The sequence below is a fragment of the Podarcis liolepis genome (assembly GCF_965112155.1).
Source record: "Podarcis liolepis genome assembly, chromosome: 3".
Lineage (NCBI taxonomy): Eukaryota > Metazoa > Chordata > Lepidosauria > Squamata > Lacertidae > Podarcis > Podarcis liolepis.
The window spans coordinates 116,576,733-116,600,604 of record NC_139557.1 but is presented as its reverse complement, the minus strand read 5'-3'; the positions used below and the strand labels follow the sequence as shown (position 1 = coordinate 116,600,604).

Here is a 23,872-nt window from a genome sequence, read left to right as displayed (position 1 = left end):
ATGCTGCCAAGCCATGGCTGTATTCCTGACAGGTTGGACTCCCATCCTTTGCAGTAGCTTGGAAGAAGGTGCTGATACTTTGTCTTCACTACAGAACAACAATAACCTCAAGGCTTGATTCTTGCAATGTGCTCTGTATGGAACTATATTCGGGCCCAGTCTGGAGACTCCACCTAGTGAAATATTGTGCTGCTAGACTGTTGATGGAGACAGACTATTGCCAGCACAGAACTCCAGTGCTCAAAGGTCTGCACTAGCTGCATTAGGTGCCAGCTTGAATAAAATATGGGAGGGGGGAGGTAAGCCCCTGCCCTGTATAATCAATCACATGATGCAGCACAACACACCATTTGAATGGCAATGCCCATTAACTTTGGGGGTAGCGGGGCCCTCAAATGTTTTATTGGGGACGGCGAAGGGACCTTGGCCCTTAGGAGTTGGCTCCTATGTTAGCTGCCCATACCCTATCAAGGCAGTTTCAAGGTTATTGTATTAACATACAGGGCCCTTAACAATTTCGGTCCAAACTTTTTTTCTTTTTTATTACGATTTACCTAACAACCCTTCCCCTAGAAGAACCGTCACATGATTGATTGCAAGTGAGACTGGAAAATAAACTGTGTGGACATAAAAATATTTACTAAAGGCTTTGTTTTGTGGAAGATCCGGAAAGAAAATGAGAGGCTTTCCTGTGGCGCAGTCATTATTGGGATCCGCCATTATGAGACAGACTTTGTTGTGAGATTTACAGTCAAAAGGGGAGGTGAGCCAATGTTTTGCTATCATGTTTGGATTGTAGATATGAATTGGCAAAAAAAAAAAAAAACCTGGAAAGGCTGATTTATGGTGCAACTGGTCTGGGAAAATTAAGGAGCAGAAGCTTAGTCTGTATTTCATCAGAATTGACAAAAATGGTGCTGGCCATTTGAAACAGGACTTTTGGATCAGCGTGAGATGAATTACGGGAGAGCATTACAAAGTTCACACAGAAACATAAAAACGTTCGTTTCAACTCACTTGTGGAAACAACTCAGAGGTTATTAAGAAAAACGATAACAAGGAGATGGGAAGATGGGACTTGTGAATATCAAAGCAGAAGAAATATGAGATGAGTGGACCCTTACTGAACTCGAAGCATGGGTACCCCCAACAAAAATTTAAAATTCGGCTAAATATTTGGACTTTATGATATGTATTGGTATAATTTGGAATAACTAATTTGATATGATTGGTTTGTTAAATGGAAATCTAATAAAAAATATTTTTTAAAAAAAATCGGCCCAAGATACCTCAGGGACCATCTAATCGTGGAAGTCTTTGGGGGGGATCATCATCAGTGGTCCTCTCCAGATTCAGAAGCCCAATTTTTTGGAGCTTCATTCCGACTGAGGTCAGACAGGCTCACTCCCTACTAAATATCGGGTGCCTACTGAAGAGCATTTTAACTGAAGTTTGATTTTATAGTTTTGACTGGGGTTGGAGTTTATTTTTTAATGTATTATATCTTTGTAAAAGACTATTGTAGTTAAGTGGCATATGAAGTGTATAAATAAATGAAAAGTAAATTAAAAAGAAAGCCTTTGTGGACAGAATCATGACTCTGCAATTCATCTCCACATCAAATTTGGTTTTATTAGGTTCGGAATGTCAAAGTATCGCGAGTGGTTTGATTGCTGGAAGACGTTTCAGCAGCTCAAAGCATTCTTCCGAATCACCAGCCCACATCTGGTTAGCGTGGAGACGAACTTTTAAAAGATGGGTGGATACAGTTTAGCCAGTGCAGGCACAACACGATACAGTCTGTGGTAACCTGATAAATGGAGGACATGATCAGTACTAATCAAGACATATGAATGCACGCTGGAAGAAATCAGCTGAATTTCATAACAATCAGCAAGGCAATATCTTAAAACAGAAACTTCAAGAACCTATGCATATTTGAAGGTCATCGTTGTTCTTCTCAGACAGAAAGGGAAAGGCTTTACCAACTGTCTAAGGGGGAGAGCAATGCTCCCACTGCAAAATCATAAAGGTAAAGGTACCCCTGACCGTTAGCTCCAGTTGCGGACGACTCTGGGGTTGCACACTCATCTCGCACTATAGGCCAAGGGAGCCGGCGTACAGCTTCTGGGTCATGTGACTTCCGGGTCATGTGACCAGCATGACTAAGCCACTTGTGGCAAACTAGAGCAGCACACGGAAACGCCGTTTACCTACCCGCCGGAGCGGTACCTATTTATCTACTTGCACTTTGATGTGCTTTCGAACTGCTAGGTTGGCAGGAGCTGGGACCGAACAATGGAAGCTCACGCCGTTGCAGGGATTCGAACCGCCGACCTTCTGATCGGTAAGCCCTAGGCTCTGTGGTTTAACCCACAGCGCCACCCATGTCATTCATAGGCATGTTTAAATTTTATTACAATTTTTTTTTTATACATACAATGTATTATACATCATAAAAAACACACCCTTTAAATCATCACTGCTATAGGAATGGCAAAGTATGAGGGAATGTTACTTGACTTTGTAGAACGGTAGCCTAAGTCACGCTTTTGCCATTAAATTCATAATGCCAAGCAGGGACCACGACAAAAACTGTATTCAAAGGCTCCGTCATTCTCTCTTTCTGTGTCACATGAACTTCAACTTCCCACCCTCAGTATCCCAAAGGGACAATTTGAATGGACTCTCCACGCCTTCACTACAGCAAAAAGACTGGTATTGATTAACTGGAAAAATAAAAGTGCTGCTTCCTTTAATGGTTGGAGTGAAGATATACACAAACCTGCTACACATAAACAAGTTGTGTACACACGTAGACTTGCCATGGACAAATCTAACGATATCTGGAGTTCATTTTTATAAATACCATATTAGATTAAGGTCTAGTTAACCACAATAACAAGTCCCGCCCCCCGCCCCCCGTTTTGCAAGATACACAAAATCTTTTTGTTGTTGTTTTGTTTTTCCCCCTACATGAGTACTATTTTCCGTTTCTTCTTCTTTTTTGTGTCTTGCTATCTTTGGTAGCCTTTGTCCAGATATTACAATTTTTCTGCCATGTGATAAATAAATAGAAACATTACCTGTCGTAATTTTACGGCAGAAAACAAAGCCGGGAATCGGGCACAATGCTTCTGAATACGCATCTTCATCATAGGAACATCTTAACTTGCATACACCCTCAGGTTGCTTAGCTACAGGCTCAGGCAATCTTTGGGGCACTTTATCAAAAGAGAAGACAAGAGATCATCAACATCTCAGAGCATTTCCCCATAGTATTAAAAATTCCACATGCACAAAAAGAATTTAATATCTCTGCGCCATAATCCCACTTCAAAAAAGTCATATAAGGTTTCCACTAACAAAAATAACCAGAGAGCACCTTTTCTTTTGTTTCTTTGATGAACCCAGAGCATGAGTTTCTGTATTCCTGCAAATTCAAGGGCTTTTCAAAGACACTCCTCCCACCTCTCACTGTTTTTCACAAGAGCAGAATCTACCCACCCCTTGGGATCCTGATCCAGAAAGTCTCTTTTATTTGGCTTTTTACAACAGAAGATGTAGGCAGCTTGATCACAGGCTCTTGTGGAAGACATATTTCCAGCACTGGAGCATCTTGATTTGCATTGACCTCAACATGTAATCTCTGCAAATCTAAAATGCGTTAAAAGCCATTCTTACAAGCATTCATTTGGCTTCACAGCAATGCCTGTCTACTCTGCAATTCCTTAGAAAGCAAGATTTGTTGGAATTTCCACACACTGTGTGGATTACAAAGAACTCCCTGAGTATATAACAAACTGAAGCTCAAGCCATGTAAGACTGAAGCACTGTTAGTGGGTGGTTCCATAGACTAGATGGATGGGAGGTTGCCTGCTTTCGATGGGATTACACTCCATCTGAAGGAGCAGCTACATAGCTTGAGGGTACTTTGCTGTTGCTTGAGGCTCAGGCGGCCTCAGTGGCCCAAAGTGCTTTCCATCAGCTTCAGATAGTGGCCCAGCTGCACCCCTATTTAGACAGTGACAGCCCAACTTCTGTCATTTATACTCTGGTAACCGAAGCTACGAACATGAGTTTGACCAAGCTACAGGAGGCAGTGCAAGACAGGAGTGCCTGGCATGCTCTGGTCCATGGGGTCATGAAGAGTTGGACACGACTAAATGACTAAACAACAAAAACAACCTCTATGTTTGGGACATGGGTGGCACTGTGGTGTAAACCACTGAGCCTTGGGCTTGCCGATCAGAAGGTCAGCAGTTCGAATCCCCACGACAGGGTGAGCTCCCGTTGCTCTGTCCCAGCTCCTGCTTACCTAGCAGTTCGAAAGCACGTCAAGTGCAATTAGATAAACAGATACCACTCTGGCGAGAAGGTAAACGGCATTTCCATGCGCTGCTCTGGTTTTGCCAGAAATGACTTAGTCATGCTGGCTGCATGACCCAAAAAAACTGTCTGTGGACAAACACCAGCTCCCTCGGCCAGTAAAGCAAGATGAGTGCTGCAACCCCAGAGCCGTTTGTGACTGGACTTAACTGTCAGGGGTCCTATTAACGTCTATGTTAGATTATTGCAACACATTATATATAGGGCTGCCTCTGAAATTCGTTTGGAAACTTAAGCTGCTGCAGAATTCGGTGGCCAGGTTGCTCACCAGGGCAAAGCGGTTTGAGCATATCACACCAATTCTAGCTTGACTGCACGGGTTGCCAGTTAGTTTTGGGACCCAATTAAAATTGCTGGTTTTACTTATAAAGCCTTACACAGCTCAGGATCACAATACCTCAAGGACTGCCTCTTCCCATATGAACCAGCCTGGACCCTTTGATCATAATCTGAGACCTGTCTTTGTGTGCCTCTTGCGCAAGAGGTCTGGAAGCTGGCAACACAAGAACAGGTCTCTTCAGTGGTGACACCATGTTTCTGAGATGCTTTAGGAACAATATATGTATATCATAGTTCTTCTAGCACAAAGAAAGTGTTGTGATGTTATATGGCTTTTGGAAGCAAAGGACAAAGCTGGGAGCAGAGCAAGATCATCTTGATGAGACATCTTTACCATGGGAACAACTTGACTTGCACGTACCCAAACATTTTTTGTTCAGTCGTCTGGAGACTTTACATGAACAGAGATCAAGAGATCATCAACGTCTCAAAGTCATAGGGTTTCTATTTCTGCGAATAACAATGGGGCCATATCCCCATTTATTTGATGAATCCATGATTTCATACAGTGGTGCTCCGCAAGACAAATGCCTCACAAGACGAAAAACCCGCTAGACAAAAGGGTTTTCCGTTTTTCGATGTGCTTCGCAAGACGAATTTCCCTATGGGCTTGCTTTGCAAGACGAAAACTTCTTGCGAGTCTTGCGATTTTTTTCACTCCCCCCCCCCTTTTTCTAAGGCGCTAATAGCCTTTTAGCCGCTAAGCCGCTAAGCCTTTAATAGCCGCTAAACCGCTAATAGCGCTAATCCGCTAAGCCGCTAATAGGGTTGCTTCGCAAGACGGAAAAACCGCTAGATGAAGAGACTCGCGGAACGGGTTATGTTTGTCTTGCGAGGCACCACTGTACATCCTTGCAAATACAAGATCTTTTCAACTTGTTCCATCTCCCACTGTTTTTTACAAGACCAGCATGTACCCACCCACGGGTATCCTGATCAAGAAATCCCCCCATTCAACATAGTTCCTCCAGCAATATGAGGCTGTTATTTCCAAAACCAAAGTTTGAGCTGTTATTTGATGAACTAAAACCATGAGTTTCTACCAGCTTTTCAAAGACACGGGTTCCTTCTCCCACTGTTTTTCACAAGACCAGTATGTACCCACCGGCGGAGGAAGAAGACGCACCAGTCCCACCCCCGCCTGCTCTCCACCCCCCGGTTCCGGAGTATGAAGCTCCACCACTGCATGTACCCACCCGCTGGAATACTGACCCAGAAATGCCCCCTCTCATCACTGTTCCTCCACCACATTAAAAGCATGGGAATATTACCTCGTTTTTTACAACAGAAGACAAAGTCGGGATTAGAGCAGACTCTTGTTGAAGATGCATATTCACTGTGGCCACATGCTAACTTGCATTGACCATGACATTTCTTGTCTTCAGGCTGGACCAATCCTTGAGACACTTTAGAAAAACAGAGAAGATACCATCCACATCTTTCCATATAATGAGGGAGGGAAAATTAAGAGTCTTATGTCTAAATACTATAGTCTGTTCTCAGTGGCACCATACCATTTTCACAAAAATGGAAGTTTTCTTTCCTCTGCTCTCTCTGCCAGCACCACTAAATCTGTTCCAAAGATACATACGCTGAAGCGTATGTAACCTGAAGCGTATGTAACCCGAGGTAGCACTGTATCTCAAAGAATTTCCCATAAATAGAGAAAATACAAAGCAAATATAGTCTCTCAAAACAAGACACGGGTTCCTTCTCCCACTGTTTTTCACAAGACCAGCATGTATCCACGCGCCGGAATACTGACCCAGAAATGACCCCTCTCATCACTGTTCCTCCACCACATTAAAAGCAAGGGAATATTACCTCGTTTTTTACAACAGAAGACAAAGTCGGGATTAGAGCAGACTCTTGTTGAAGATGCATATTCACTGTGGCCACATGCTAACTTGCATTGACCATGACATTTCTTGTCTTCAGGGCGGACCAATCCTTGAGATACTTTAGAAAAACAGAGAAGATACCATCAAGATCTTTCCATATAATGAGGGAGGGAAAATTAAGAGTCATGTGAAATGGAGGTTTTGTTTCCTCTCCTCTCTCTGCAAGCACCACTAAATCTGTTCCAAAGGATTCAGAGATGCCATGATTTTTTAGCAGTCAGGTAGTCCTTATCCTGTGAAACTTGGGCCCACCATCACGCACTTCAGTTTAGAGTAGAAAGTGTTTATTGTTCCATGGCACAAGACAAGCATAAACATGCTAGCCACATAAACTTTAAAAGATGCTGGTACATCATGAACTAACCTACTATAATACCGTTCTGGGCTTAGAAGTAAACCTTGCGAGATACATGTATACAGAGAGACGCACAAGCATTTTGCAATGCTAGCTCACCATGCTATACAACATGTAACCTTCAGCTTCTCTGCTGATATGTTGAACTGAGCAAAAACTCTTTTCCTTGAATGCCTCACACTCCTGCCATAAGCAAAAGTCCCTTTGCAATTGGAAGGACATTGTTGGATAAAACATCCAAGTCAATCTCTGAGTATGGCTTTGGTCAATTGTTTAGGCACTTTATCTGAACAAGAAATCATCAAAATCTCAAAGCATTTCCCATAAATAGAGAAATGCAAAGCAAATTTAATCTCTCAAAACAAGTCTACTCCAAGAAAAAAATAATATCATAGAATCATAGAGTTGGAAGAGACCACAAGGGCCATTGAGTCCAACCCCCTGCCAAGCAGGAAACACCATCAGAGCACTCCTGACATATGGTTGTCAAGCCTCTGCTTAAAGACCTCCAAAGGAGGAGACTCCACCACACTCCTTGACAGCAAATTCCACTGTCGAACAGCTCTCACTGTCAGGAAGTTCTTCCTAATGTTTAGGTGGAATCTTCTTTCTTGTAGTTTGGCTCCATTGCTCCGTGTCCGCTTCTCTGGAGCAGCAGAAAACAACCTTCCTCCCTCCTCTATGTGACATCCTTTTATATATTTGAACATGGCTATCATATCACCCCTTAACCTCCTCTTCTCCAGGCTAAACATGCCCAGCTCCCTTAACCATTCCTCATAAGGCATTGTTTCCAGGCCTTTCACCATTTTGGTTGCCCTTTGATCATTTTGGTTGCCCTTAATATGAGGCTGTTATTTCCAAAACCAAAGTTTGAGCTGTTATTTGATGAACTAAAACCATGAGTTTCTGTATCTCAGCAAATTCACCAGCTTTTCAAAGACACGGGTTCCTTCTCCCACTGTTTTTCACAAGACCAGCATGTACCCACCGGCGGAGGAAGAAGACGCTCCAGTCCCACCCCCGCCTGCTCTCCACCCCCCGGTTCCGGAGCATGAAGCTCCACCACTGCATGTACCCACCTGCTGGAATACTGACCCAGAAATGCCCCCTCTCATCACTGTTCCTCCACCACATTAAAAGCATGGGAATATTACCTCGTTTTTTACAACAGAAGACAAAGTCGGGATTAGAGCAGACTCTTGTTGAAGATGCATATTCACTGTGGCCACATGCTAACTTGCATTGACCATGACATTTCTTGTCTTCAGGCTGGACCAATCCTTGAGACACTTTAGAAAAACAGAGAAGATACCATCCACATCTTTCCATATAATGAGGGAGGGAAAATTAAGAGTCTTATGTCTAAATACTATAGTCTGTTCTCAGTGGCACCATACCATTTTCACAAAAATGGAAGTTTTCTTTCCTCTGCTCTCTCTGCCAGCACCACTAAATCTGTTCCAAAAATACATACGCTGAAGCATATGTAACCTGAAGCGTATGTAACCCGAGGTAGCACTGTATCTCAAAGAATTTCCCATAAATAGAGAAAATACAAAGCAAATATAGTCTCTCAAAACAAGACACGGGTTCCTTCTCCCACTGTTTTTCACAAGACCAGCATGTATCCACGCGCTGGAATACTGACCCAGAAATGACCCCTCTCATCACTGTTCCTCCACCACATTAAAAGCAATGGAATATTACCTCGTTTTTTACAACAGAAGACAAAGTCGGGATTAGAGCAGACTCTTGTTGAAGATGCATATTCACTCTGGCCACATGCTAACTTGCATTGACCATGACATTTCTTGTCTTCAGGGCGGACCAATCCTTGAGATACTTTAGAAAAACAGAGAAGATACCATCAAGATCTTTCCATATAATGAGGGATGGAAAATTAAGAGTCATGTGAAATGGAGGTTTTGTTTCCTCTCCTCTCTCTGCAAGCACCACTAAATCTGTTCCAAAGGATTCAGAGATGCCATGATTTTTTAGCAGTCAGGTAGTCCTTATCCTGTGAAACTTGGGCCCACCATCACGCACTTCAGTTTAGAGTATAAAGTGTTTATTGTTCCATGGCACAAGACAAGCATAAACATGCTAGCCACATAAACTTTAAAAGATGATGGTACATCATGAACTAACCTACTATAATACCGTTCTGGGCTTAGAAGTAAACCTTGCGAGATACATGTATACAGAGAGACGCACAAGCATTTTGCAATGCTAGCTCACCATGCTATACAACATGTAACCTTCAGCTTCTCTGCTGATATGTTGAACTGAGCAAAAACTCTTTTCCTTGAATGCCTCACACTCCTGCCATAAGCAAAAGTCCCTTTGCAATTGGAAGGACATTGTTGGATAAAACATCCAAGTCAGTCTCTGAGTATGGCTTTGGTCAATTGTTTAGGCACTTTATCTGAACAAGAAATCATCAAAATCTGAAAGCATTTCCCATAAACAGAGAAATGCAAAGCAAATTTAATCTCTCAAAACAAGTCTACTCCAAGAAAAAATAATATCATAGAATCATAGAATTGGAAGAGACCACAAGGGCCATCGAGTCCAACACCCTGCCAAGCAGGAAACACCATCAGAGCACTCCTGACATATGGTTGTCAAGCCTCTGCTTAAAGACCTCCAAAGGAGGAGACTCCACCACACTCCTTGGCAGCAAATTCCACTGTCGAACAGCTCTTACTGTCAGGAAGTTCTTCCTAATGTTTAGGTGGAATCTTCTTTCTTGTAGTTTGGATCCATTGCTCCGTGTCCGCTTCTCTGGAGCAGCAGAAAACAACCTTCCTCCCTCCTCTATGTGACATCCTTTTATATATTTGAACATGGCTATCATATCACCCCTTAACCTCCTCTTCTCCAGGCTAAACATGCCCAGCTCCCTTAGCCATTCCTCATGAGGCATTGTTTCCAGGCCTTTCACCATTTTGGTTGCCCTTTGATCATTTTGGTTGCCCTTAATATGAGGCTGTTATTTCCAAAACCAAAGTTTGAGCTGTTATTTGATGAACTAAAACCATGAGTTTCTGTATCTCAGCAAATTCACCAGCTTTTCAAAGACACGGGTTCCTTCTCCCACTGTTTTTCACAAGACCAGCATGTACCCACCGGCGGAGGAAGAAGACGCGCCAGTCCCACCCCCGCCTGCTCTCCACCCCCCAGTTCCGGAGTATGAAGCTCCACCACTGCATGTACCCACCCGCTGGAATACTGACCCAGAAATGCCCCCTCTCATCACTGTTCCTCCACCACATTAAAAGCATGGGAATATTACCTCGTTTTTTACAACAGAAGACAAAGTCGGGATTAGAGCAGACTCTTGTTGAAGATGCATATTCACTGTGGCCACATGCTAACTTGCATTGACCATGACATTTCTTGCCTTCAGGCTTTACCAATCCTTGAGACACTTTAGAAAAACAGAGAAGATACCATCCACATCTTTCCATATAATGAGGGAGGGAAAATTAAGAGTCTTATGTCTAAATACTATAGTCTGTTCTCAGTGGCACCATACCATTTTCACAAAAATGGAAGTTTTCTTTCCTCTGCTCTCTCTGCCAGCACCACTAAATCTGTTCCAAAGATACATACGCTGAAGCGTATGTAACCTGACGCGTATGTAACCCGAGGTAGCACTGTATCTCAAAGAATTTCCCATAAATAGAGAAAATACAAAGCAAATATAGTCTCTCAAAACAAGACACGGGTTCCTTCTCCCACTGTTTTTCACAAGACCAGCATGTATCCACGCGCTGGAATACTGACCCAGAAATGACCCCTCTCATCACTGTTCCTCCACCACATTAAAAGCAAGGGTATATTACCTTTTTTTTTACAACAGAAGACAAAGTCGGGATTAGAGCAGACTCTTGTTGAAGATGCATATTCACTGTGGCCACATGCTAACTTGCATTGACCATGACATTTCTTGCCTTCAGGGTGGACCATTCCTTGAGATACTTTAGAAAAACAGAGAAGATACCATCCACATCTTTCCATATAATGAGGGAGGGAGAATGAAGAGTTTGATGTCTAAATACTATGAGTCTATCCCCAGTGGCACCATCCCATTTTCACAAAAACATCCACCTGTGAAATGGAGGTTTTCTTTCCTCTTATCTCTCTGCCAGCACCACTAAATCTGTTCCAAAGGATTCAGAGATGCCATGATCTTCTGGCAGTCTTGTAGTCATTATCCTGTGAAACTTGGTCCCAACATCACTCACTACAGTCTAGAGTAGAAAGTGTTTATTACCTTATGGTACAAGACAAGCAAGGGACGCGGGTGGTGCTGTGGGTTAAACCACAGAGCCTAGGACTTGCCGATCAGAAGGTTGGCTGTTCGAATCCCCACGATGGGGTAAGCTCCCATTGCACCTGACAACCTAGCAGTTCGAAAGCACGTCAAAGTGCAAGTAGATAAATAGGTACTGCTCCGGCAGGAAGGTAAACGGTGTTTCCGTGTGCTGCTCTGGTTTGCCAGAAGCGGCTTAGTCATGCTGGCCACATGACCCTGAAGCTGTCTGCGGACAAACGCCGGCTCCCTCGGCCAATAAAGCGAGATGAGCACCGCAACCCCAGAGTCGGAGGATGACTAGACCTAATGGTCAGGGGTCGCTTTACCTTTACCTTACAAGACAAGCATAAACATGCTAGCCACGTAAACTTTAAAAGATGCTCTTACATCTTGAACTAGTCTACTGTAATACAGTTCTGGGCTTTGAAGTAAGCCTTGCGAGATACAAGTATACAGAGAGATGCACAAGCATCTTGCCATGCTAGCTTGCCATGCTATACTGAACCATACAACACGGGACCTTCAGTCTCTCTGCTGATACGTTGCATTGAGCCAAAACTCTTTTCCATGAATGCCTCACACTCCTGCCATAAGCAGTTGGAGGAAATACAAAGCAAATTTAATCTCTCAAAACAAGTCTACTGCAAGAAAAAGTAATATGAGGCTGTTATTTCCAAAACCAAAGTTTGAGTAGTTATTTGATGAACTAAAACGATGAGTTTCTATATCCCAGCAAATTCAACAGCTTTTCAAAGACACGGGTGTCATCTCCCACTGTTTTTCTCAAGACCAGCATGTACCCACCCCGCTGGAATCCTGACCCAGAAATCCCCCCTCTCATCATTGTTCCTCCACCACATTAAAAGCATGGGAACATTACCTTGCTTTTTACAACAGAAGACAAAGTTGGGATTAGAGCAGACTCTTGTTGAAGATGCATATTCACTGTGGCCACATGCTAACTTGCATTGACCATGACATTTCTTGCCTTCAGGGCGGACCAATCCTTGAGACACTTTGGAAAAACAGAGAAGATACCATCAATATCTTCCCATGCACATAGAAAATATATATATTTTTAAAAGCGGTTGAATTTCTAAATACCATGGTTTGTATCCAGTGAATTCATTCACATTGTAACAATGACTTCAGCCTGAGGAATGGAACATCTCTCGTCGTCTTTTCCCTATATCACCTTGTGCCGTCCACAATCTGCTTACAAACAGAAGTTCTTGCACAAGTGGGATGAGTTTGTTGGATACAACCCCAGAAGTCCATTTCTTAGAAGTTAGAATTGGCTGCCCATTTATGAAAATAAACGGACAGCTCTGCCTATTTCTTTGGTGAACAGGAATCTATGAGTTTGTCTATCCTAGCAAATCCAAGGACCATTATAAGCCTCTCATTCAATCACTCAATCGGCTTCAATTTAATTCCTGTTGATTAATTAAAAAAGCAAAATATACTGCAATTCTTGAGAAGACAATGTAAATAATTCCCGTCTACCCATGTGTTGTGTGACTTACCCAGAAAACCCTGAATATATTATAGTTGTTCTAGCACAAAGACATTTTTGGGATATTACCTGGATTGTGACAGCAAAAGACGAAGCCAGGAATAGAGCAGGAACATGTTGAAGACACCTTTTCACCCTTGGAACACCTTGCCTTGCATCTACCCACACATTTCTGAGCTGCAGCATTTGTCAATTGTTTAGGCTCTTTATCTTGACAGAAAACAAGAGATCATCAACTAATAAATAATAATAATAATAATAATAATAATGTAGGGAGAATTCAATATATCAACAGTTCAAAGAAAGTTTTGTGAGGTTTCCATTTCCAAAAATAGCCAAAGAGCTCCTTTCCCTCTGGTTCTTTGATACTTCAAAGCCATGAGTTTTTATATCCCTGCAAATTCAAGAGCTTTTTCAAAGACACTTGTTCCATTTCCCATTGCCCTACACAGGGCCGGTATCTACCCACCCAATGAGATCGTGACCCAGAAAACCCACACATGCATCATTGTTGCTCCAGCACAATACAAGTATGGGAATATTACCTCGCTTTTTGCAGCAGAAGACAAAGTCTGGATTAGAACAGGCTCTTGCTAAAGTTGCATATTCACTGTTGCCACATGTTAACTTGCATTGACATTTCTTGCCTACACTGTGAACCAATCCTTGGAACACTTCAGCAAAGGAGAAAAGGAACCATTAACATCTTCCCTTATACATAGAAAAAATGGTTCGATAGCTAAATGCCATAGTTTTTATCCAGTGACATTGTCCCATTTTTTAACTCTCATCTGAACTCACGTTATGTCCCTTTCTCGATAATCCCCTTGTACATCACTGTTGCTCTATTGCATTAAAAGCATTTTACCTGGCCATTTGCAGCAGAATAGGTTGCCAGGAATAGGGCACACTACTGCTGGAGACACAAATTCACCATACGAACATCTTGACTTGCATCTACCCCGAAGATTCAGAGATGCACCAGAAATCAATCCTTGTGACATCACTGAAACAGATAATAGATCATCAGCATCTCTAAGCATTTGGAAATATCAGAAACATTTTAAATATTGAAAAGAAGTATGTCTCTGAACATCATTAATATAGTTCCAGAGAGAAGAACCAGAGGACTGTTTGTCTTGATGATCCATGTGTATCTCCATCCATTGGAACTCAAGGGCTTCTAAAAGCTACTCATTCAATCTCTCATTGGGCTTCTCAGTAATTCCTGTCCATCTCACAATTCATTAGGAAGTGACTCCTCTCTTACAACCACCAGGAGTGACCTCACCCCCCACAGTTACATTCCTCCATTGTCTTCCAAGAGAGACGGATGCCAATAATCCTCCACTACGTACCTTACCAAGAATTTCCCAATACATTGCAGTTGTTCTACCATGTAAAAAGCTTTTGAATATTATCTGGCCTCTGACAGCTGCCAGGAATAGAGCAGAGTCTTGCTGAAGACAGATTTTTACCACTGGAACATCCTGAATTGCATTTAACCACAATTTTTAAAAATGTTTTACTTATCTTTTGTTGGAAGCCACCCAGAGTGGCTGGAGAAACCCAGCCAGATGGGCGGGGTATACATATATTATTAATTATTATATATATATATATATATATATATATATATATATATATATATATATATTAGCTACAGCAAGTGTCAATTCTTGAGGCAGCATTCTTGGATTGGCCCATTCAAATCAGACTTCTTGCTGCAAGGTGGTGTGGCTGCTGAGGAAAACGTGCATGTTCTCCAATGGCTGTGCTGCAAGACTAGCCCTGGGCAGGCCATCTATGAGCTGTGCCCACAAACCACCACTCGTCCGGAATTCCCAGGTTTTACATGGCTTTCTACAGCAAACAGGAACAGAGCTGGATCTGTCAGAAGACACATATTCACCATGGGAACATTTTGACATGCATCTACCCTAACATTTCGTGGTCCATTCATGGGGCATTTTACCTGGTCCCCTTGTTGCTCTAGTGCATTAAAAGCATTTTACCTGGCCATTTGCAGCAGAATAGGGTGCCAGGAAAAGGGCACACTACTGCTGGAGACACAAATTCACCATACGAACATCTTGACTTGCATCTACCCCGAAGATTCAGAGATGCAGCAGAAATCAATCCTTGTGGCATTCCTGAAACAGATAATAGATCATCAGCATCTCTAAGCATTTGGAAATATCAGAAGTATTTTAAATATTGAAAAGATGTCTCTGAACACCATTAATACGGTTCCAGAGAGAAGAACCAGAGGACTGTTTGCCTTGATGATCCATGTGTTTCTCCATCCATGGGAACTCAAGGGCTTCTAAAAGTAATTCATTTGATCTCTCATTGGGCTTCTCAGTAATTCCTGTCCATCAGGAAATGACGGCTTTGAAATTCACTTTCAAGCAAAGTAAATAACTCCTCTCTTACAACTGCCAGGAGTGACGACACAACACCTTCCACAAGTGCTGCGTCAGGAAGCTTTGGGTTACCTCACAACAGGGTAGAGTCTCAAACAAAGATGCACTTTCCCAAGCCACATTCCCAGCATGTTTGCACTCCTGTCTCAGCGACATCTGTGCTGGCTTGGTCACGCCCAGAGAATGGAAAATAGCAGGATCCCCAAAGAGGTGCTCTATGGGCAGCTGGCTTCTGGTACCAGGCCCATTAGCAGACCAAGTCTGCATTACAAAGATGTCTGCAAAGGTGACATGAAGGCAGCCTGGCTTTCTACAGCAAAGGAAGAAGCCAGAAACAGAGCAGGAACCAGCGGACAACACATATTCCCCATGGGAACATTTTGGCTTGCATCTACCCAAACATTTCGTGGCCAATTCATGGGGCATTTTACCTGAGCAGAGAAAAAGTGCATTAAAAGTGCATTAAAAGTGCATGTGTGTGTGTGTGTAACTCTCAACATGATACGTGCAATTCAGAAAAGTTCCAAAAAGTTCTAGAGAGCCCAATTTTGCCCATTTCTTTGGTCTCTTTTTATTATTATTAAAGATTTTCTTGATTTACAAAAGTGTACGCAATGTCTCTCTCTTGTATATTTTTCCCCATGTAACATTTTTACAAGTCAGTTTCATTTGTTGAGACTGACACGGGGACAAATAAAAGAAGACACCTTCACCCTGGTATAGCTCCCCTTTATCACATACACAGCCCAACAAGACAATGACAAAAATCTACCAACAGCATACAAATCAATATGGCTAACCTGATCCAAAACACCCACCCAACCCACTCACACATGAAAACAAAGCCCATTTCTTTGGTGAACCAAAACCACGAGTTTCTGTATCAAGAGCTTTTCAAGAATACTTGCTCCATCTCCCACTGTTCTTCATGGGACCAACATCTACCCACCCTCTGGGATCCTGACCCAGAAATCCCCACTTGTTCCTCCAGCACATGGGATCATTACCTGCCCGTTTGCAGCAGAGGACATAGCCAAAGTCAGTGCAGACTTTCGCTGAGGATATATATTCACCATAGGAACATCTTGGCTTGCATTGACCCCAACATTTCTTGGCTACATTGTGGACCAGTCCTTGGGACATTTCAGCTGGAGAGAGCAGCAGTCAATATATTCCCATATACATAGAATTTTATTTTATTTTTAAAGCAGGTCAACCTCTAAATACCATGGTTTGTATAAATTTTACTTCCATTTGCACAATGGTTCTTCACCTTCTTATCATCTCCTTATAGAATCATAGAATCTTAGAGTTGGAAGGAACCCTGGGGGTCGTCTAGTCGTAACCCCTGCAATGCTGGAATCTCAACTAAAGCATCCATGACAGATAGCACAGCTGTTGGCTAATTGCAGTATGGTAGCACTGCAGAGAGCTTGCTGGGGAGACCATGCATTAAAAAGGGACTCAAAAATAACTTAAACAAGGTTTTAATAACAAAAACAAAAACTCCTTATACACTAAATACATCAACAATGAACCAGACCCAACCACCAACCCATCCCCCAGGGTAAAGGGAGAGCTAGGTGCTGCTCCTTATATACTACATGCAATTGCTGACACAGCTTAATTAACACAACTCAGCAGCACCTGCTATGTTTCACAGCTGTAAAGCTGGGTCTTGTTATTTTGCTCTGGCCCCTTAAAGACATACACATCGGGTGGAACAATGATGAACGTTTACATTTAAAGAAACCATTCAACAACAGCCACTAGCACACCCCTGTGCCGGCCTCGCAAATGAGAAGAGCCTGTTGGATCAGGCCAATTGCTCATCAAGGCCACCAATCTGTTCTCACAGTGGCCAACCAGATGCCTATGGGAAACCAGAAAGCTGGATTCAAGCACCAGAACCCTCTCCCCTCCTGGAGTTTCCAGCAACTGGCATTTAGAAGTCTCCAGCAGTGGAGGATGCCCATAAATTCATGTGTTACAAGAGAGGGAGAACAATTTTCCTTCATCCACTTTCTCCATGTCATACGTAATTTTGCAAAGTTGCCTCTTACTCGCCTTTTCTTTAAACGAATATTTCCAAATCATAGAACTGAAGAGTTGGAAAGGACCCTGCGGATCATCCAGTCCAACTCCCTGCAGTGCAGGAATATTCAGGTGTCCCATATGGGAATCGAACCTGCGACCTTGGCGTTATCACCACCGTGCCCTAACCAACTGAGCTACCTGAGAAGCATCCCTGAAAATCCAAGGGCTGTTAAAAAGCCACTCATTCAGTCACATATTTGGCTTCAGAGTAATCCCTGTCTACCATGCAATTCATTAGAAACCATGGAATTTCAAAATAACCCTCATTTGCACCCCCACATGTCCCTTACCCAGAAATCCCCCAATACATCATTGCTTCTCTAGCACATGAAAAGCATGAGAACATTACCTGCCCGTTTACAGCAGAAGACATAGCCAAGGACAGGGCAGACTCTTGTTGAAGATATATATTCACCACTGGAACATCTTGACTTGCACTGACCCCGACATTTCTTGCCTGCAGTGTGGACCAAGCCTTGGGACATGGTCAAAACAAAGGAGAAGAGGACATCAATATCTCTCAGCAATCTCAATAAACATAGAAAACACTGAAAAGAATTCCGTCTTTGAGTACCACGAATGTATTTGCGTGGACAGGCGGAGTCCTGCTTGGCAGGGGGTTGGACTCGATGGCCCTTGTGGTCTCTTCCAACTCTATGATTCTATGATTCTAGTCCCCCAGATCCCGGGCGCCCCCCCCCCCCCGTCATGTGGAATAACGACTCAAGACAACGTGCTATGGGATTAAATTGGCCACAACTTTATTATATTTCAGATGTGGGTAGACCTTGGTTCAGGCATTGGGCATTATCCCTCCCCAGTGCCCAGCCAGGGACCTAGGGAGCATCAGGGTTATCCAGTGTGGGGGGGGAACGGGCCGGCTCTGGAGAACATATGTTCAAGCAGAGATAGCCACGCCCGTTATGCCACTGCTGCAGGGGAGAACAATGACGACCTCTCGGCGTACGGTCAAAACCTCCCCTCAGAAACCCCTTTAACGGGGAACCCTGGTATCGCTGCTGCAAAGAGGAAGATAGACTAAAGGATTCCGCCCAAGGCCTGATACCACCAAAGTTGTGACATTTTGCTACGGGAAAGACAAAACCTGCCAATGCAGGGGAATTCCTTTCCGGCCCTTTAACAGCGACCTTGACGTAGCAGCACCCGCATACCTGTGAAGGAAAGTTAACCTGCAAAACAAGACTTAACTGAGGGTGGGTAGGGTGGGAGAAGCCAAGTGAGGATTCCCAGGTAAGATCCTCCCTCTATTGTGTGGGCAGGTAGTCCCTTCACTACCTGGCCTGGTCTCCTTGGCAACGCTTCCCCCAGGCGGGATTGGACAACTGACTGAGGTAGGCGGAGACCTCCAGGTATCCCACCTGGGGGAAGGCGAAGCCAAGCCTGTGTTGATGGAGCCACTCAAGATCCAGGGGCTGCGTGCGTCCATGCAAAGGTCCCGTCCCCCCCGTTTTATGCGGGGAGAGGTCATTCCAGGGAAAAGCTCCATAAAGCTGTTTGTCATGATGAACCAGGATCCACAAGTTTGCACATCTATAGAAGTGCAAGGGCTTCTAAAAGCTACTCATTCAATTCCTCATTGGGCTTCACAATAATTCCTGTCTACCTCACAATGGACTTTGAAATGCACTCATAGACATAGTAAATAACTTATCTGTACCCAGCCTCTGCACACCTGGCTCAAAATTCCCCAATACATCATTGTTGTTCTAGCAGGCAAAAGGTATTTGAATATTACCTGGCTTCTCAGGAGTAGAGCAGGGTCTTCTTAAAGGCACATTTTCACCATTGGAACACCTTGACCTGCATCTACCCAAACATTTATCAGCTACAAAGGAGAGAAATTGTTGGTGCGCTGTATGAAAACAGAAAAGAGATCAACATCTCTAAGCACTTCCTATGAATGCAGGAATTATTATTATTATTATTATCATTATTAATTATTTTGAAAAGAGTTTAATCTTTATCAATTCAATCTCTAAATACCCTAAATTCAGCTACAAAATTTACAAAAGATTGCCATCTATAAACCAACAGTTCTGTTTGCCTGTTGCTTTATGAATCAAATCTATGAATTTGTCCATCCCACAAGTACAAGGGCAGTTAAAGGCCCGTCATTCTGTCACTCATTGGGCTTCACCTTAATTCCTGGCTACCCCACAATTCATTAGGAAGCAAGGAACTTCAGGAACCAGGCAAAGACAACATTTATAAACCATACCTACCCATTTACCGCGTGCTTTGCCCAAAAATACCCCAGTGCCTCATTCTTGTTCTGGCACATTAAAAGCAAGGTGATATTACCTGGCCGTTCACAGCAGAAGACAAAGCAAGGAATAGAACAGGCTCTTGCTGCAGAAACATCTTCATCACATTCTGGCTTGCATGGTGCCCCACGTTTCTTGGCGACAGCATTTGCAAATCCTCCGGAAACTTTAGCAAAACAGAGGAAGAGAGTTTGCCAGCATCTCTATGAATTCACTTTCAGATAGTCACATTAAGCTGCCATTTAAAAAAACAACCAACAGCAACTCAGGGAGCATTCTTCGTCATATTCAAGGGCTTTTAGGAGCCACTCATTCAGTTTCTCATTTTCCTTCACAGGACCCCCTATATGCTATACGAAGAAAACCTCCACATTTACCACCCTCCACTCCTTTGGAGGAAAGTGCAGGGTATAATTTTTTTAAAAAAAAATGATAACACTAATCCTTCTTGTAGCACATAAAAAGCATGGGACTTAGTGCTATGGCAATAACTTCAAATTGTGTCCACTGCCCCAAACCATCCCATGCCCCCATCCCCAGTTGTGGGATGGACAAGAATAAATCCCTTGAGGAAAACCACCATGGGAACATTGGATACAGGTCACTAGATAAACTGAATCAATCAATCAATCAATCAATCAATCAATCAATCAATAAGATTCTGATGTCACAACTTCAAAGCACTGCAGCGAGGGAGTATATTTTGGTCTTAAAGTGATTTAGATGTGGTTGTGTGGTGTGCAGCCTTCTTTGTGTGTACACCCACACACCCACACACACCAGTTTCTCACACACCAGCTTCTTAACTTACCAGTGTGTGTTTATTTATAGAGGACATGTCAGGAAGCAATAGGAAATCAGAAGAAATGTGGCTATCCTGCAGGTTGCCTTCAGAGAGCTAAAGGACTTTGGGGGATTTTTTTTTTTACTTTAAGCAGAACACAGGGAGGGTTTTCATTTAAATAAATTAATGAAGTTTTTATCTATTTCTTTCTTTTTAAATTGAAAAAAGTCATCTGCTACTCTGCTTTTCTAAAGAACAAAATCCTCAAGTCAGCACTCTGCTAGCAAGTTCAAGGATAGCCACACTTCATGGAAGCGTGGAAGAAAGACAGAGACTTGGACATTTAGAGGAGTTCATTGCTCCTCTATGTTTCTATGCCTCCCTGTTACATCACCTGCAATCTAACTCTACCCCATTCCATTGTTTTGTGTGAGGATCAGAGACACATAATACAGAGGGGGAATTGGAAGGTCCAGACCAAAGGCTGGGCTAACTAAAGGAGAAGGATCTTTGAACCTCACCCTCAAATTTCCCTCAATTGCATGATGTTTGTCCATTTCTTTGATGAAGAAAATCTGTGAGAGTGACCTTACCGGCAACTTCAAAGGTTTTCTTATTTATTTCTTTAAGAATGATGCAATGTCTTTCTGCAAGAAATGTCTTCCTCCTTCTGCACCTTACCCAGAAATCCCCCAGTAAATCATGACTAATTTTGAGCATAAAATTAAAGAATGCTACCTGGCAATTTATTACAATAGTTGTTTTTCTAATAGCAAAGAATAGGTTTTTGCCATAGCAACATACTCGACATATAAACAACTTGGTTTGCGTCCTTCCCAACATCACTCAGCTGCACTGTTGCCTGAAGTTGGGAGTGCTCAAATAAAAAGGGATCCTCAATATTGCTGAGCCTTTCCCCTTCCATGAAGGCACCCCATTAATGATATTTCCAAAGAAATGGGATTCTAATTCTAGAACAGCACGGTAGGAAAAAACAAGGTAATATTCCCATCATTTTGAGACAATGTTGGGTCAAATAAACAAGTGGCCTCATTGAACAGGCTGGTTGGTTTTATCACTGCCGATGTGCCCTGTGCATCTCACCTGAAAAAGTCAGCAGTGTGAAAAAATGACATAGAAGTAGAGGATGGAAGGTCTTCATAGCTGAACGTTGGGTCTGCGCATTCTCTTTGGATGTGGAAGAAGCAGAAGAATTTATACTCCATTAGGATGCACAGGCAGCAAGAGGCCCACACAGGAAACCTCATTGGCCATTGAAAGATTGTTTGTTCCACCAGGTACTAACAGTGGCAGCTGTTAGCACACCCTCAGAATGTTGATACAAGGTGTTCTTTACATTTGGATGGCTTTAGAAGAGGTTTCTTTGATGGTTCCAATTATATCCCCACCTTCTTCCCAAAGGAGCCCAGGGCAGCAAACAGATCAATAATTGAAATAATCTAAAAACAATTAAAAGCCTTCTGAAAACAGCTAAGAACATTCTGAGAACAGCTGGGGGTACAAAGAGCAGAATGGAACATATTGCCATATGTTGTGGACACGTAGTTATGCTGGGGAAATGATTTTTAGACTAATGGCAAAAATATTGAAATATGAAGTTTCCATGTATCCAGCAATGATATTGCTGAACTATACATCACCTATCATAAAGAGAATACATAAAGAAACAGTTAATGGCTCAAAACTAGAAAGTTACATACACTTCTTGGAGAAAATGGTTTAATAAAGTTTGGGATAATGGCTATAATGGCAGAAATAATGTCTAAGTGAGAACTGCAGGCAAATATAGAAATCGTTTCTGGGGAAACTGCTTGCCCCTTATACAATATTGTCAAGAAAATAAATATCTCATGAGAAAGCAATTTCAAGTTAGCTTTGAGAGTTTTTTTTAAAGAAACATTATAATTCATAGTTTTTCCTTAATTTTTTTAAGCTGAAGTGATTTTTTTCCTGCAATGCGTGTTGATTATAGTTAATAACTGTCAAATAATTAAATGAATTAAAAATAAATAGATGATAGATATAGATAGATGATGATGATAGATGATAGATAGATAGATAGATAGATGATAGATAGATAGATGATAGATAGATAGATAGATAGATAGATAGATAGATAGATAGATAGATGATAGATAGATAGATGATAGATAGATAGATAGATAGATGATAGATGATAGATAGATGATAGATGATAGATAGATAGATAGATAGATAGATAGATGATAGATAGATAGATAGATAGATAAATAGATAGATAGATAGATAGATAGATAGATAGATATAGATGATAGATAGATAGATAGATAGATAGATAGATAGATAGATAGATAGATGATAGATAGATGATTGATAGATAGATAGAGAGAGAGAGAGAAAGAGAGAGAGAGAGAGAGATGATAGATAGATGACAGATAGTTGAGAAAGAGAAAGAGAGAATGATGATAGATGATAGATGATAGATGATAGATGATAGATGATAGATGATGATAGATGATAGATGATAGATGATAGATAGATAGATAGATAGATAGATAGATGATAGATAGTTGAGAAAGAGAAAGAGAGAATGATGATAGATGATAGATGATAGATGATAGATGATAGATGATAGATAGATAGATAGATAGATAGATAGATAGATAGATAGAGATAGATAGATAGATAGATGATAGATAGATAAATAGATAGATAGATAGATAGATAGATATAGATGATGATGATAGATAGATAGATGATAGATATAGATAGATAGATAGATAGATAGATAGATAGATAGATAGATAGATAGATGATAGATAGTTGAGAAAGAGAAAGAGAGAATGATGATAGATGATAGATGATAGATAGATAGATAGATAGATAGATAGATATAGATAGATAGATAGATAGATAGATAGATAGATAGATAGATAGATGATAGATGATAGATGATAGATGATAGATAGCTAGATAGATAGATAGATAGATAGATAGATAGATAGATAGATAATAGATAGATGATAGATAGATAGATAGATAGATAGATAGATAGATAGATGATAGATAGATTGATAGATGATAGATGATAGATGATGATAGATAGAAGATAGATAGATTGATAGATGATAGATGATAGATGATAGATGATAGATGATAGATGATAGAAAGATGATAGATAGATGATAGATAGATAGATAGATAGATAGATAGATAGATAGATAGATGATAGATAGATAGATAGATGATAGATAGATAATAGATAGATAGATAGATAGATAGATAGATAGATAGATAGATAGATAGATAGATGATAGATAGATATAGATAGATAGATGATAGATAGATAGAGATAGATGATAGATATAGATAGATGAGGAATTTTCTTGTGCATTTACATGTGTATGGAGAACTTCTCTACATAAGGGGGGTGGTCCATGATTGTCAGTGTTCTGT

At 41.7% G+C, this 23,872-nt stretch overlaps 1 protein-coding gene and 1 long non-coding RNA gene across 2 annotated transcripts; both read right to left on the bottom strand.

Annotated features, from left to right (window-relative positions):
• Positions 1–1,727: 1,727 nt before the first annotated feature.
• On the bottom strand, positions 1,728–17,818 carry LOC310702645 (uncharacterized protein). The gene is made up of 13 exons (XM_083494533.1): positions 17,697–17,818; positions 14,840–14,977; positions 13,693–13,830; positions 13,370–13,498; positions 12,894–13,034; positions 12,189–12,323; positions 10,836–10,970; positions 10,283–10,417; positions 8,695–8,829; positions 8,142–8,276; positions 6,553–6,687; positions 6,000–6,134; positions 1,728–1,810 (listed from the first exon to the last, which is right to left on the bottom strand). Exons 2-13 carry the CDS (start codon positions 14,973–14,975, stop codon positions 1,749–1,751), a joined length of 1,551 nt encoding a protein of 516 aa, XP_083350659.1. The 5' UTR covers positions 14,976–14,977; positions 17,697–17,818; the 3' UTR covers positions 1,728–1,748.
• Positions 17,819–19,112: 1,294 nt separating this feature from the next.
• LOC310702391 lies at positions 19,113–21,609 on the bottom strand. The gene is made up of 3 exons (XR_014523489.1): positions 21,521–21,609; positions 19,670–19,798; positions 19,113–19,220 (listed from the first exon to the last, which is right to left on the bottom strand). It is a non-coding gene; the product is annotated as an uncharacterized lncRNA (long non-coding RNA).
• Positions 21,610–23,872: the final 2,263 nt, after the last annotated feature.

Coding starts and splice junctions, on each gene's coding strand:
- LOC310702645 (XM_083494533.1), bottom strand. CDS start 14,975: ATGCCACAAGGATTGATTTCTGCTGCATCTCTGAATCTTCGGGGTAGA. Junction 10,418..10,835: donor CTTCTGTTGTAAAAAAAAAG/GTAATATACCCT, acceptor GTTTTTCTAAAG/TGTCTCAAGGATTGGTAAAG. Junction 1,811..5,999: donor CTTCTGTTGTAAAAAACGAG/GTAATATTCCCA, acceptor TCCATTTATCAG/GTTACCACAGACTGTATCGT.